Genomic DNA, 12560 nt, shown 5'->3' with positions numbered 1-12560 from the left:
TATACTCGCAAACGGGATTTTACCGACGCGCACGTCCACACACGAAGTCAGGCATCACAAGAGTATGCACGGGCCTCTATCCAAATTATATCCAGGAGAATTTCAAAGTCGTGGCACCCACTCAGCATTTCTCTAGGAAGCTTCCCTCCCTCTCTCCCACCCCTTAGACCCACCCACACATGCACCCCCTCAATATGCCCTCCTTTCGCCGATTGGGGTATTGTGACAGATGGAGGCCGACGTTCAGCGTCGTTGTCGCACTTGTGCTGGTGTTTGTGCTCTGCAGCACCGTCCCTGTCACGGCCGCCATGTACGGGTCGAAGATAGAGGCAGGGGAGATGGAGTGCTACTCCGAAATCGTGGAGGCGGGCGGCACGCTGGGCTTCAACTTTCGGGTCACAGACGGCGGCTTCTTTGATGTGAACGCCGTGATGAAGGTGCGATTCACTCCACCAGTGGAAAAGACAATAGACCTGAGCCGCTTCCACTACAACGCCCATTTTGCCGGACTTCGAGACCGGCAGCGCGAGACGGTGCTGAACTCGTGGGAACGCGCCACGGAGGGCAGCTACACTTACACGGCGTCATCGGTCTTGAAGACTCGCCACGGTTTGCCGGAAGAGGTCTCCATATGCTTCGACAATAGCTTCTCTACCATCTCCCCCAAGTGGGTGCGGTTCAATTTCATGAAGCGCGATGTGCTTGAGGTGGATCCAGATGCGGTGGGCAAGGTGGAGAACGCGATGGAGGAGGAGCTGCACCGCTACGGCACGATTCTCTTCGGTCTCGCGCAGGATGCAAACGCGCTTCAGCTCGTCGGGGAATCGGACCGTGTGAAGATGAGCTCACTGGCAAAGATCATGGCTGCAGGGCTGACACTCAACGTCATGGTGCTCCTGACCATGGCTACTTACCAGTATATGTCGCTGTCGCGCTTTCTCAGTCGCCAGGGCCGTCGTGGTAATTTCACGATTTCCACAAGGTAACGTCCGCAGAGGCTCTATGGGATCTCGACGAGTATTTGTCTGCAGGTGTGTGCGCAAAAGCGTATCACCGCTGTGTGAGGGAGGGGGGGGGGGAGGGGGCGCTGGTGACGTCCCTCTTCCTCTCATTTCCCTTTCATGTCGTCTCTTGCTCCTCATGCGTACTACTGTTCCGGTAGTGTAGGGCGCTGCTGGACCTCATCAGTAGGCCACGCTTTTGTGTGCCCTTCATTCTTGGCGAATGCCACATGTGCAGAAATTATGATGCCACCACAAAATCAGAAGCACGTCGGGGGCTCCCCCCCCCCCTCCCAAATCCTTTGGGGACATTGCCCTTTTTTTTCGGGGGGGTAATTGTTACTGCTGAGGGACGGTGGCCACACGGCACGTTGCACACTGGCACGAATGTAAAACACATCGTACGGCGAGCAACTCACCCTTTCCGCCGGCGTCAGGTGAGAGGGGTGGGTGGGGTGGAGGGGGGCTTGGCAGACGTAAACATGAGCTGTGCGCTTTTTCCTCCCTTCGCTTTTACACCCAACACCATGTAAACAAAAAAACTCTCTGGCTTCTCTCTCTCCCCCTTCCGCGCCCCCTTTATGCTGACCACACCGTACACGAGAAGAGAGCAAAGATGGAGATAAAGCGCGCAAGTCGAGCGCTGCTGCGACGCCTGCACACACGAATCATAGGCATGGGCTCTGTGTGCGGCCTCGCGCCGTCCCCGCCAGCGGAGCTGTTCCTCAAAACTCTTCCCTCGCCCCGCGACGTTGACCCGGCCAAATACCACCGTTTTCAGCGAGAAGAGGCCCAAGAGCGCGCTGGGCGGACGCACCTCACCGCCGCTGGTGCCTCACTGCTAAAGTCCCCAGAACCGTTTTACGACGTTGTCGATGCGGCAGCGGGACACAAACACGTGGCCATGCTGACGCGCGAGGGCAACCTCATCACCGTCGGCGACAACCGTTACGGACAGACCGGGGCACTGAACTCCGAAGGAGAGGATGGCGGTGGTGGTGCGGGGGCATCCCCGTCTCGCGCGCGCAGCGGCGCTCAGCACGGCGCCGAAGGAAGCAGTGTCGTGCTCACCTCATCCGTCTTGGCCGACCTTGACCCGCTCTACATTGACCTTGATGGGGCGTTCTCGCAAACTGCCCCCTCCATAACCACCCGCGTGGCTTGTGGCTCGAACTTCAGCTTAGTCTACCAGTGCGGCGGTCGCCGCGCCATTGCGTTTGGTAACAACCATATGGGGCAGCTGGGGGTGGGGCACAAGCAACGCATAGACGGCGTGCGCGGGTTCACGGAGTGGGATCCGGCCGCGTCGTGGTGGCCGGTGGGGCGGGAGAAGGTGCTAGAAACTGTGCGCTGCGGATTCAACCACGCGGTGGCCACGCTAAGCGACGGCGAGCTCTATGCCTTTGGGAGCAACAACTGGGGGGAACTAGGTATTGGCAGCAGCGACGCACCAATGTCGCCGACGCGGATCGCGTTCTTCGAGGAGCGCGGCATGCGTGTCGCAAAGGTGGCTCTCGGCAATTCGTTTACCCTCTTTCTCACAAAACAGGGACGTGTCTTTGGGTGCGGCGCGACAAACAGCGGTCAGCTTCCGTCGAACGCGTTTGAACCGGTGCCCATCCCTCTCGCACGCTGCTTCCAGCAGTACAGCAGCGACGAAGCGCCGCGTGCGTTGGGCAGCGCGCCAAAGCTGATACGCGTGAAGGACATTGCCTGCGTCGGCAGCCTGGCGGTCTTTGTGAGCGCCAAGAACGAGCTCCTTATTCAGGGATCACTGCCCGAGTACGGTGTCATGATTCCATCGCCGCGCTTCGTGGCAGTGGATCAGGTGCCAGCGCTCAAGTACTTCGCTGCGCGCATGGGTAAACCAGCTTCAGAGACGGATTACGACATTGTTGAGGTGGTGGGAGGTCCCTCCACGCTTCTGGTGCGATATCGCAATGGGTGCGTCGCCGCCCTTGGGGCCAACACGGAGGGACAGCTACACAACGTCACCAAGGTGCTGAACGGCAAGCGCGTCAACCTCGCACCAGCCTTCAAAGCGACGGAATTGTTCCCGATGTTTGCGCCGACAACGCCGCTATGGAGCACGGCGTGGTTTGCGTCCGGCAAGGGATTCAATCTTCTCTTCGACAACAACGAGGCGTACGACGTGCCCGAGACCGCCGCGCCGATTGAGCTGCCACCCGGAAGTGGCGATACGCGGCGGGTCGCCCTCACCCGCCAGCGCCGGCTTCGTTCGTCACTCAAGTGATCTACGACGTGCGTTCAATTGCGGTGGTGGCGGTGTACCCACAACGGCTTTTTCCTTGCAACCGAAACAACAAACAGAAGAAAAAAAAACACCTGCGACATTTGCGGCTCGCCCCCCCTCCCCGGGGCCCCAGCACCGCCCCAGCCCCCCATGGATATCACCCCCGCCCCAAACGGAACGCCTAAGGACCCCCACACCCACCCCTATCTAACGCCGGGCAGCCCAGGCCGGCAGCAAGACCCCCACCCCCCAGAGGTGGGCCTTCGCCAGGCGCCCAGCCGCCGTCCCTTCTACGCTCCTATACGCAGCACCACGCAGACATCGCGAGTCACCATACCCAAGTGGTTACGGGGACTGACTAGAAATCAGTTGCGATCTCGCGCGTAGGTTCGAATCCTGCTGGTGACGCTTTTTCGGCACGCACGAATAAAAGTCGAAGCAAGCCGTGTCGGTGTAAAAAGGATGCCGCGACCCGGGATCGAACCAGGGACCTTCAGATCTTCAGTCTGACGCTCTCCCAACTGAGCTATCGCGGCTCTGTTGCAACAGTTTCAGAGTTCGGTCACTTGTGTGTCGCTGGGCCCCTTGCCCGTCGGCGCCCCCCCCCCTCCCCCCCGCCGGCCGGGGGGGTCCCGGTCCGGTGTGGGGGCGAGGTCGGCGCCGATCAGCCCTTGCCAAGGCGTGTTCCTCCGCAGGTGCGCTGAACGAACTAAAACTCTCAAGCGTTTTTTTTCTTCTCACCGTGTCCAGGCTGTCAGAACTTCGCGTTTCCTCAATACAAACCTCTCCATCCCCTCCACATGCACAGCTGCTCCCGTCAAGGCGCGTGATCATCAACACGCACGCCACAGCCCACCGCATGGTTAACACACCCGCCCTCTGCAAGAAAACCTCGCTATCCCCACCTGGCTTCTGAGATCCGCAGACTCTTCCTCCCATCACGCACCTCTCTTCTCTTCTTTGGCACCTGTAACCCCCGCGCGCGTACACCAATTTCAGTTTCCCTGTCCTCACACACTCCACCCTCAGCCATTCCCGTTATCCTTCCCCGCACAAAGATGGTCAGCTTCCTCACGCTCGAAGTAAACCTGGTGATGATACCAGTGCTGACTCTTTTCCTTCTCTACTGTGTTCCTGTGCGGCTCATCTCTAAGACAGCAGAGCGCATCACCTGTTTTGTCGAGGGATACAACTTCAACGGTGTGACCATCATGCTAATGGTAGCTATCATCTCGTCCTTCTCTTTTCTATTCCACTTCTTGGAGTGGCACTCCAAGTTTGATGCGAAGCAACGCTTTGCGGACATCAGCCTACAGCTGCAACACGACAACAAGCGGTTGCGATTGGAGCGCAACATGTACATCCACCTTGTCACGTGCGTCTTGTGCCTCGCTGTCAAGAAGTTTGCGGCGTTGCTGCCTCGTCGAGCGCCTCCTCAGGCAACAACCACTGGACCTTCTCGTGGAACGGCGGCATCCCTACATGCGAAAAGTGCATAACAGCTTGCTTCGCAGGTGGCTCGGAGGGTATCGTTGAAAGGCCTCCCTCTCTCTCATGCGAAGCGTCGATCCTGAAGTCGATTATCCCCCTTTCCCCCCAAGGCAGACATTCTCATACTACAACACTAACTTCACCCAAGCAAGTTCATTTCCTCTTCGAGTCACATTTTCCTCGACTACTGCACTGCGCGGTACTGTGTCCTCAGCAGACTCGTGCTACGTATGATCGTGTACCTCAGGTATGACGAAAAACATCTTCTCTTGGCACACACCTCTCTCCTCTACACTTCATGCATGCTCATCTTCTCTACACCCACCATTCTCCGCTTTTCTATTTGATTCCTTCCATGGGAATAGCCACATTTCCTGCTTAATGAGCGTCCACTCGGCAGAACAAGCGCCGGTGCCAGCACCACCGAGGCTGACAGAGCCCATGTCCGAAACGGACGCTGTACCTGTTTCTGCAGGCGAAACCCCAACACTCAAGAAGAAAAAGAAGCTTTTGAACGGCGCGAACATCAAGTTCACTTTCCCTAGCGGAGCCACGTATGAGGGTAGTTTTAAGGATGGAAGAATTGAGGGCTACGGTGTTTACACTTACGCCAAAACAGGCGACGTCTACGAAGGTGAGTGGAAGGCGGATCACAAGCACGGCCATGGCTCTTACATCTTCGCGAATGGTGACAGGTATCTCGGGCAATGGTACATGGGCCAGAAACACGGCAGGGGACAGTTCGTTTTCGCCAACGGTGACGAGTATGTCGGCTCGTGGAGAGAGAATCAAATGTGTGGGTACGGCGTCTTTACACTCGCCGCGAACGACAATTGCTACAAAGGCTATTGGAATGATGGCCTCCGAGAAGGGCAGGGCATCCTCTATTACAGCAATGGTGACTTGTACGACGGTGAGTGGAATTGTGGCCACGAGGAGGGCCTCGGCATTTTTTGCCAGTCCAACGACGACTTGTACTGCGGATACTGGAAAGAAGGAGTGAAGGATGGCAAAGGTGTTTTGGGAGAGAAGGGTATCCTGTTTCTTGTAGAGTACACAGGGGATTACCTTATTTCCAAGCAGAAGCAGTGCGACGCACTCGCGGAAACAGAAAAAGAGTGGGCGTCCGTCTATCGTCACTATCTTGCATGGGTTGGGCACCAGGAAGCGCAGCATGTGCCAAGAAGATCCAAGGAAGAGGAGGACAAGCTGAGAAACGAACTGCAAGCAGTCGTTGCTGAGAACAGTATTCTTCGCAAACGACTCGAGGACATCTTCGCCCTGCATTGGCCGAAAGGTCGCTCAGGCAACGCAGACGGCGAGTCACCATCCTCCAGTCGTTGTGCGTCCCTGCAGGAAGCGGGTGAAGCACACTGGAGGGAATCGGTGCAGAAGCTCGAAAGCAAGATAAAGCTACTTGAGTGCACACTTGCCGAGCGCATTGTAGAGGTGCGCAAGCTTGCCGACCAGCTGAAAAGTAGCGGTGCCAAGGTTCACGAATTGGAGCTCAAAAGCGCGGCACACAAGCTTACACTCCACAATGCGAAACGTGATAGTGCTAAGAAGACACCAGAACATGAAGCACCAGCACCAGCTGTGCAGATGTCACCCACGGAGATCGACTTCATTGATGCCGAGGAAGTGGAGAAGCTGCAGGAGAAGAGCGCCCTGCTATCCAAACTGAACGAGGAGCTGCAGCAGAAGGTAGCGTTTCTCACAGCCGAAAACGTGAAGCTGGCCTTGAAGGAGGAAGCCATCGAAGACCAATACGACAAGCTCTCGGAGGAGATGACAGAGTTGCGGAATGCTCTGGAACATGAGCACCGTGCTAAGGCGAATAGCCAGCCTCTAGAATCCAGAGACACCGCTGCAGCTTCAGCGGCTTCAAACACCACGACAGTGAACGTCTCCGCGTTGGTCTCACCTGCGCCTGCGTCCGAGATGGAAGAGAACTACCAAGAGCTTCAGCAAAAACTCATCCAGGCAAATCAGCTGAATATCGAGCTGCGGCTCAAAGTTGGGGACCTGGAGCGAGTAGCCCAGGCAACTGAAAAAGAAACAGGGCAGTTTTCCTCCACGCGTGAGGCTGCCAGATTGGCACACGAGAATGAGGTACTGCGCTCTTTAGTAACGAGTCTCAAAGAACAGTTGGTGGCGCTGCAGAGCGCCTCTAGCGACACAGAGCAGCAAGTCACTCTTGCCTATCAGCGACAGGTGGAATTGCAGAAAGCGATGGAGATCATCACACACCGAAAAGCGGCCAACCCGCAGTTGCAGGAGACACTAGAGCAGAAGTTCGACCAAATTGAGAAGCTAGAGCTGGAGAACGCGGAGCTCGCCCGGCTGTTGGATGAGACTCGCGCGGATCTCGAGGAAAAACCTGCAGTGGCTCTGAAGGCGAAGCGGCAGCCAGCTGATGAATCGCTGACGGTCGGAGGCGCACCCGGTGAGCTTGTGTCTCTGCAGAAGGATCTGAAAAAGCTCCAAAAGCGGATTAGGAGGCTCGCAGACGAGCGGAACAGTCTGGCAGAGCAGTTTTACCAGTCGCAAGTGCGGTTGGCTCGCACGGATCGAGCTATGGGATCACTGAAGGGCCAGGTGGTCGTGTTCGCTTCCATTAGCGATACTAGTAATGTGGACACACCAATGGTTGATCCAGCGACGAGGGTCGATGTTGCTGATCCAACGACGCTGGTGCTCAGGGACTGCGGCGTAGAGACGGTCCATCACTACGACTACTGCTTCGATAAGAATTCTTCTGCGGAACAAATCTGTGCTGAGCTTTGCGACCCTTTGGCCTTTGTTTGGTCAGGCTACCAGTTCGCCCTCCTGACAGTTGGGGAGCTTCGCTCAGGAAAGAGTACACTCGTGAGGGAGATTCTTCCCCTCCTCACGAAGCATCTTTCAAAGGCAGCCGCGGAAAGTCCCAACCGTTCCTCTTTCCACTTCACTTACCGTGTCGCCGTTGTTGAGATATCGACCCGCGGAGGTTTCGACTGTGCATCGGAGGACGACGTGACGGAGGTTTCTTGCGATGCGAATGGCTTTGTACAACCAAAGAACGTGCGTTTTATCGACTGTACAAGTTGCAGCATCCTTAACGTGGTCGATAACCTTCTTGTGAAGCGCCGGCAGCACTACAATGGTCGCTCACATACATGGATCCAGCTCCAGTGTGTACGGACGAGCGCTGTGCGCCAATGTCAGACCGTGGGCAGGCTCACCATATTTGACTGGTGCGGTGGCGGCTCAGTCGCATCCCAAAAGACAGACATAGAGAGCGCCCGCTTTGCAAACACATCGAATCAGATGTTGCGGGACCTGGTCACGGCTCTTGCTAGCAAACTTCCTGTGATCCCGTACACAAGGTCTGTCGAGGCGTCCCTGTTGTTCGACCTGCTCGGTGGCAACTCAATGACTGCCGTCGTCGGCCGCGTGCGATCTTCTATCGAGCACGTCGAGGAGACTGTTCGCACCCTTCATGTTCTGACTTCTCTCTATGGCATGCGCAACGGGCCTCTCCTCCCCGATAACCAAGGCAGCGATGAGATCCGTTGGCGGGGTATTATCGCTGCGCTGTGCTCCGAATACCAAGCGGAGAGAGAGTTGAAACCTGTGGAAAGCATTCGTGAGGCCTAGGGGCTGATGCAGATCTCGCGTGTCCTACAGAATGTAATGCCCTCCACGGGGTGCTTTTTCCCCCGTCCTTTGCTCTGTTGTATTCAGAGCCTTTGTCTCAACTAGCTTGTGCACAGCGTATTTCTTTGGTCGACGGCAGGGAAAGTCTTTTCTTCAGCTGAAAGTTAGTCACCGGAGTGAAGGAGGGGCGGATTGCCGAGAAAAAAAACAGAGACACAATGGCGGGCGGTGGAGGGGAGGGGGAGAGACCATGTCGAAGTCCTCTCCGTTCCTTTCAATTGCATCATACTCCAACCATTCGTCTGCTTCTTACTTTATGTCGTTCTTTTGCTCATTTCAGTTTTCTTTCTGAGGGGTGTTATTCGTCTAAACGTTTCTCTTTTATCTCCTCCTCCTCCTCCCTCCTCCCTCCTCTTCCTCCTCTTCCCTCCCTCCCTCCCTTTCAACCTCTTTTTGACTACCCACCACGACACAGGGATCCTGTAGGTAACGGAATCGAGGAGGGAGAGGGCGGGGAGAGAGGAGGAGGGAGGGATCCTCAAGGTGTATCTACTCGTGGGAGAGTGACGGAGAGTGTAAGTGGAAGGTCATCATGTTGATGTGCTCTTCCACGAGAAGAGGACCTCGCTTCCTTCCTGGGATGGAGTGGGGAACATGTGTTGGACTGCATTGGCTCTTCAGGTATCCCCCCTCTCACGCTTTTCTTATTTTTTTTTAACCTCCCCCTGGTGGCCAGTTCATGGCCGTGGCCACCCCATTGCCAATGGCTGCAAGCCGTGTTGGCAGTGTCATCATGTGCATGTGTAACTTGTGTTCTCGGTTTCTTCTGTGCTTCTCTTGAGGTGCACCTCACCTTGCTATACGGGGCCCTGCGGGGCCATGCAGTTCTCCTTTGGTGACAAAACTCCAAACAGACGCAGGCTTTGGTTCCCCCCCTCCTGACAGCGTCGCTCTCTACGGTTTTGAAACCAAAGACGCAGGCCGTAACGCTTCCTGCGACGGTCATCTTCGGCTGGCTCATGGAGATGCCGGTTTTTTCGGTTTATCCATCCCTTTTTTCAGTTCTTCCCTGAAATGACGCACGCCGGGTACACCAAATACCCCCACTTCACTATTTTTCTTTCCTCCCTCTATCCCCCCCTCCCCCGTTGTCATTTCGCCATTGGAGGTGTTGCTCTTCTTTTCTCTGTTGTCCTTTGAGTTCAGATGGCTGCGACGCAGGGGTCATTTTTCGGCGGTGTTCATGGTGCGGTGGCACCAGAAGTGCGACGGCGCCTTGTGGTTGACCCGATTTGGAGAGTGATCGATGCAGAGCAGTATCGCTCTCTATGGGAAGTCCTTTCCACCGAAGCGGCGTCCTACGGCTTTGTCGGGTTTGACATGGAGTGGACGACAAGACTTCATCTAGCCGACACCGACAGCGACCACATCGGACCTGTAAAGGCATCGAGGGCGTCTGGGCGCTCCAAGGTGAGCCGACTGACGGGACCCGTCGCGATAATTCAGCTAAGCACGTACTCCTGCACAATCGTGGTCAAGTGGATTCACTTGCTCGCCTTGGTCACGGGCGGCTTTGCCGATGTTCTTCACGACCCCTATGCGCCTGCGTCCGCTCATTGGCCAGGCTACCGCGAAGGGCAGAGAAGAAACTCAGTGGCCGTTTTGCAGGAAGTATATACTAACATGTTGCGTCTCATCCACGATCAAAACATCTTCAAGGTGGGTGTCGGGATCCATGGAGATGAGGTGAAACTCCATCGCGACTACCCGGCGGTTGTGCTTCGGTCAGCGGTGGATCTGGTCGAGCTGGCAGATGCCTGTTTGCCTGAAACGCTGTCCCATCACAGCTGCGGGAGCGACGACCAGAAGAAGATTGTGGTACAAACAAACTCTTTGCGAAGCCTCAAGAAATTATGCTGCGCCCTCACAGGACGAGAGCTGGGAAAGGATATGGCTGTCGTGATGAGCGACTGGGGAGGCTGCCATGGCGCTCTTACGCCGCTGCAGATTGAGTACGCAGCAGAGGACGCCGAGGCTTCGTACGACGTCTGCATAGCTATTTTGAAGGGCGGTGGATTTATGGTTGACAACCTGGTCTCCGCAACGCACTCTAGCAACGGAGCGACTCATTTGCCGTGGAGTACGGTGAAGGAGCTTGACTGTCGAGAAGTGCTGGCTTGCTGCACCACCGGCCGCACTAACATCTTCAACGGCACCACGACTGCACTCAAAGACGCAGCAAACTCTGCGGGAGAGAACGTATGGGAGGCTGGTCAAACTGTTTCGAGTACGTCTGTGCGGGAAGGGTCTTGCCCCGCCGCAGCGGACGTAGCGGACAAAGCCAGAGATCAGTTCTGCAAGGGCCGTGATCGGCCGTACTATGACAACATCAACGTCTTCAACCCTGACATGCAGCTGGTTTTCACTGTGGACAAAGCGAAAGCAGATTGGTACGTCAACAAGAAGGGACTAGCCAGGGTAGTGCAGTGGCACACACCCGCCGGCGCAGTGGTGAGAGAGGAGGACAAGGCAACGTTCGGTGGAATGATGAATGAGTTGGAGGTGTCCGCCATTCAGCTCAGCTTTGCGCCTGACTTTGCGCGCTACAATGACGTGCACATCCGTCGCAACATGGACTACTTCAAGCAACCAAAGGAGAATATTTGTGTCGTGTGCGGCAGCGGTGGGTCGCTCGTGCGGTTTGCCGTTGTGCCGCTCATGTACCGCCGCTTTTTTCCAAGCGTGTACATGAGCCACAATAGCTACGACCTGCTTTTGCTGTGCCCTCACTGCTTTGCCAAGTCACGTCTGCTCTACGATCGCTTGCGCCAGTGCGTTGCCGAAGACTTTGGCATTCCGCTCATTCATCTGCGCGCCAAGCAGCGCGACGCGTACGCCGATGCGGTGCGCGAGATGGCGCAGTCCATCGATAGACTATCTGCCGACTACGAGGAGGCAAAGAGACAAGTGGCATCTACGCCGGGGAAAGGCTGTGTGCCCGAGAAAGACTGCGATCTGCACCCGCGGCTCTGTCTTCGAGGGAAGCAGGATTTTCTTTCGTTGATGGAGCACCGTGCGATATTGGATCAAGTCTTCAGTTTCGCCAAAGCCCTTCACTACCACTATCAGTACCTGCAAGGGCCAAAGGAGACGGGCGACCGGGGCGACGCTGACATCGCCGAGGAGAAGGTGGCGGCCTCGTTTGGCAGTGCTTGTAGCCATGTGGAAATGTCAACGAGGCGCAAGCGGGGCAACAGGCGGCACAGACCGAAGGCCGGCACCGCACCTGCAGCGGCTGTCACCATTCTCCCAGAGGAGCGGCGCAACATGATGGCTGACTACCTGCGGAGACACGCTTCCGCTTATCCATTTTTTTTACGCCAACATGAGGAAGGCAGTTGCCAGGACGGTTGGGCGCTTCAAAACACTGTGTTTCACGCCGAAAGCGATGGCGTCGCCTCGGCGCAAGGCGTGCACTTCATTTTAACAGGCGTTGCCGAGGTGCCTGGCACTGCGAGATACGTCTGCGAAGACAACGCTGGTGTGAAGCAAAGTAACTCGAGTCGGAGTGTTCTGACTCGGTACTGGCTTGGCGAGCATCCGGAGCTTCTTGCGCTGCTCCCCACTCTGACTCGAGCGGAGGAGCGACTGCGTCAGCCGGTCGACGGCAGTGATGTGATAGAATCGGATGGCGGCGTTGCGCAGCGAAGCTCGACACCCGTTCTCAAGGAGGCTGACCCTGGGGCGTTGGAGGCTCCGTACGTGGACAGTCACGCGTTTCAGGTAGTACGTCTCCTTTTGGAGAAGTACACCTATGCGTCGTCATCTGCCAAGACGGGTGAACACGCGGTTGGCCAGTTTATCTTGCGCTGGCGATCGAGTTTTGTGAGGGGCATGCAACCGAGGCACTTGCCGCATGGGTGGGTTCCAGAGGACGGCATTTTACAGTGATCTCCCGCAGCCGGCATTCCTCGTGAGTGTGATGGGTTAATGTCTGTGTATGTACAAGCGTGGGCGTGTGCGCCTCGCACTAAGGTGTTTATCCTCTCATCTTATGAGAGACGAGCAAGTACGTATGATAGGATTATGTCGAAGAGGCAGTTTATGAGCATCATCGCTCTCCTGTCCAGACGGCAAGGGCAACACTGCTCGAAATGGGGACTCTTTGAGGGATG

At 56.3% G+C, this 12560-nt stretch overlaps 5 protein-coding genes across 5 annotated transcripts; all 5 read left to right on the top strand.

The window, feature by feature from the left end:
* Positions 1 to 194: 194 nt before the first annotated feature.
* JKF63_03982 (uncharacterized protein) lies at positions 195 to 986 on the top strand (the record flags this gene model as incomplete). The annotated part of the gene is made up of 1 exon (XM_067899978.1): positions 195 to 986. One exon carries the CDS (start codon positions 195 to 197, stop codon positions 984 to 986), a length of 792 nt encoding a protein of 263 aa, XP_067755184.1.
* Positions 987 to 1617: 631 nt separating this feature from the next.
* On the top strand, positions 1618 to 3255 carry JKF63_03981 (uncharacterized protein; the record flags this gene model as incomplete). Its single annotated transcript, XM_067899977.1, has 1 exon — positions 1618 to 3255. One exon carries the CDS (start codon positions 1618 to 1620, stop codon positions 3253 to 3255), a length of 1638 nt encoding a protein of 545 aa, XP_067755183.1.
* A 1058-nt stretch (positions 3256 to 4313) lies between these two features.
* On the top strand, positions 4314 to 4754 carry JKF63_03980 (uncharacterized protein; the record flags this gene model as incomplete). Its single annotated transcript, XM_067899976.1, has 1 exon — positions 4314 to 4754. The coding sequence occupies one exon, from the start codon at positions 4314 to 4316 to the stop codon at positions 4752 to 4754; it is 441 nt and encodes a 146-aa protein (XP_067755182.1).
* Positions 4755 to 5127: 373 nt separating this feature from the next.
* Positions 5128 to 8385, top strand: JKF63_03979 (uncharacterized protein; the record flags this gene model as incomplete). Its single annotated transcript, XM_067899975.1, has 1 exon — positions 5128 to 8385. One exon carries the CDS (start codon positions 5128 to 5130, stop codon positions 8383 to 8385), a length of 3258 nt encoding a protein of 1085 aa, XP_067755181.1.
* A 1206-nt stretch (positions 8386 to 9591) lies between these two features.
* JKF63_03978 (uncharacterized protein) lies at positions 9592 to 12336 on the top strand (the record flags this gene model as incomplete). Its single annotated transcript, XM_067899974.1, has 1 exon — positions 9592 to 12336. One exon carries the CDS (start codon positions 9592 to 9594, stop codon positions 12334 to 12336), a length of 2745 nt encoding a protein of 914 aa, XP_067755180.1.
* Between the last annotated feature and the right edge of the window lie 224 nt (positions 12337 to 12560).

Source organism: Porcisia hertigi, chromosome 31, assembly GCF_017918235.1.
Source record: "Porcisia hertigi strain C119 chromosome 31, whole genome shotgun sequence".
NCBI classification, from domain to species: Eukaryota; Euglenozoa; class Kinetoplastea; order Trypanosomatida; family Trypanosomatidae; genus Porcisia; species Porcisia hertigi.
Note: the sequence above shows the minus strand (reverse complement) of the source record. Positions and strands in the feature narration are given on the sequence as shown.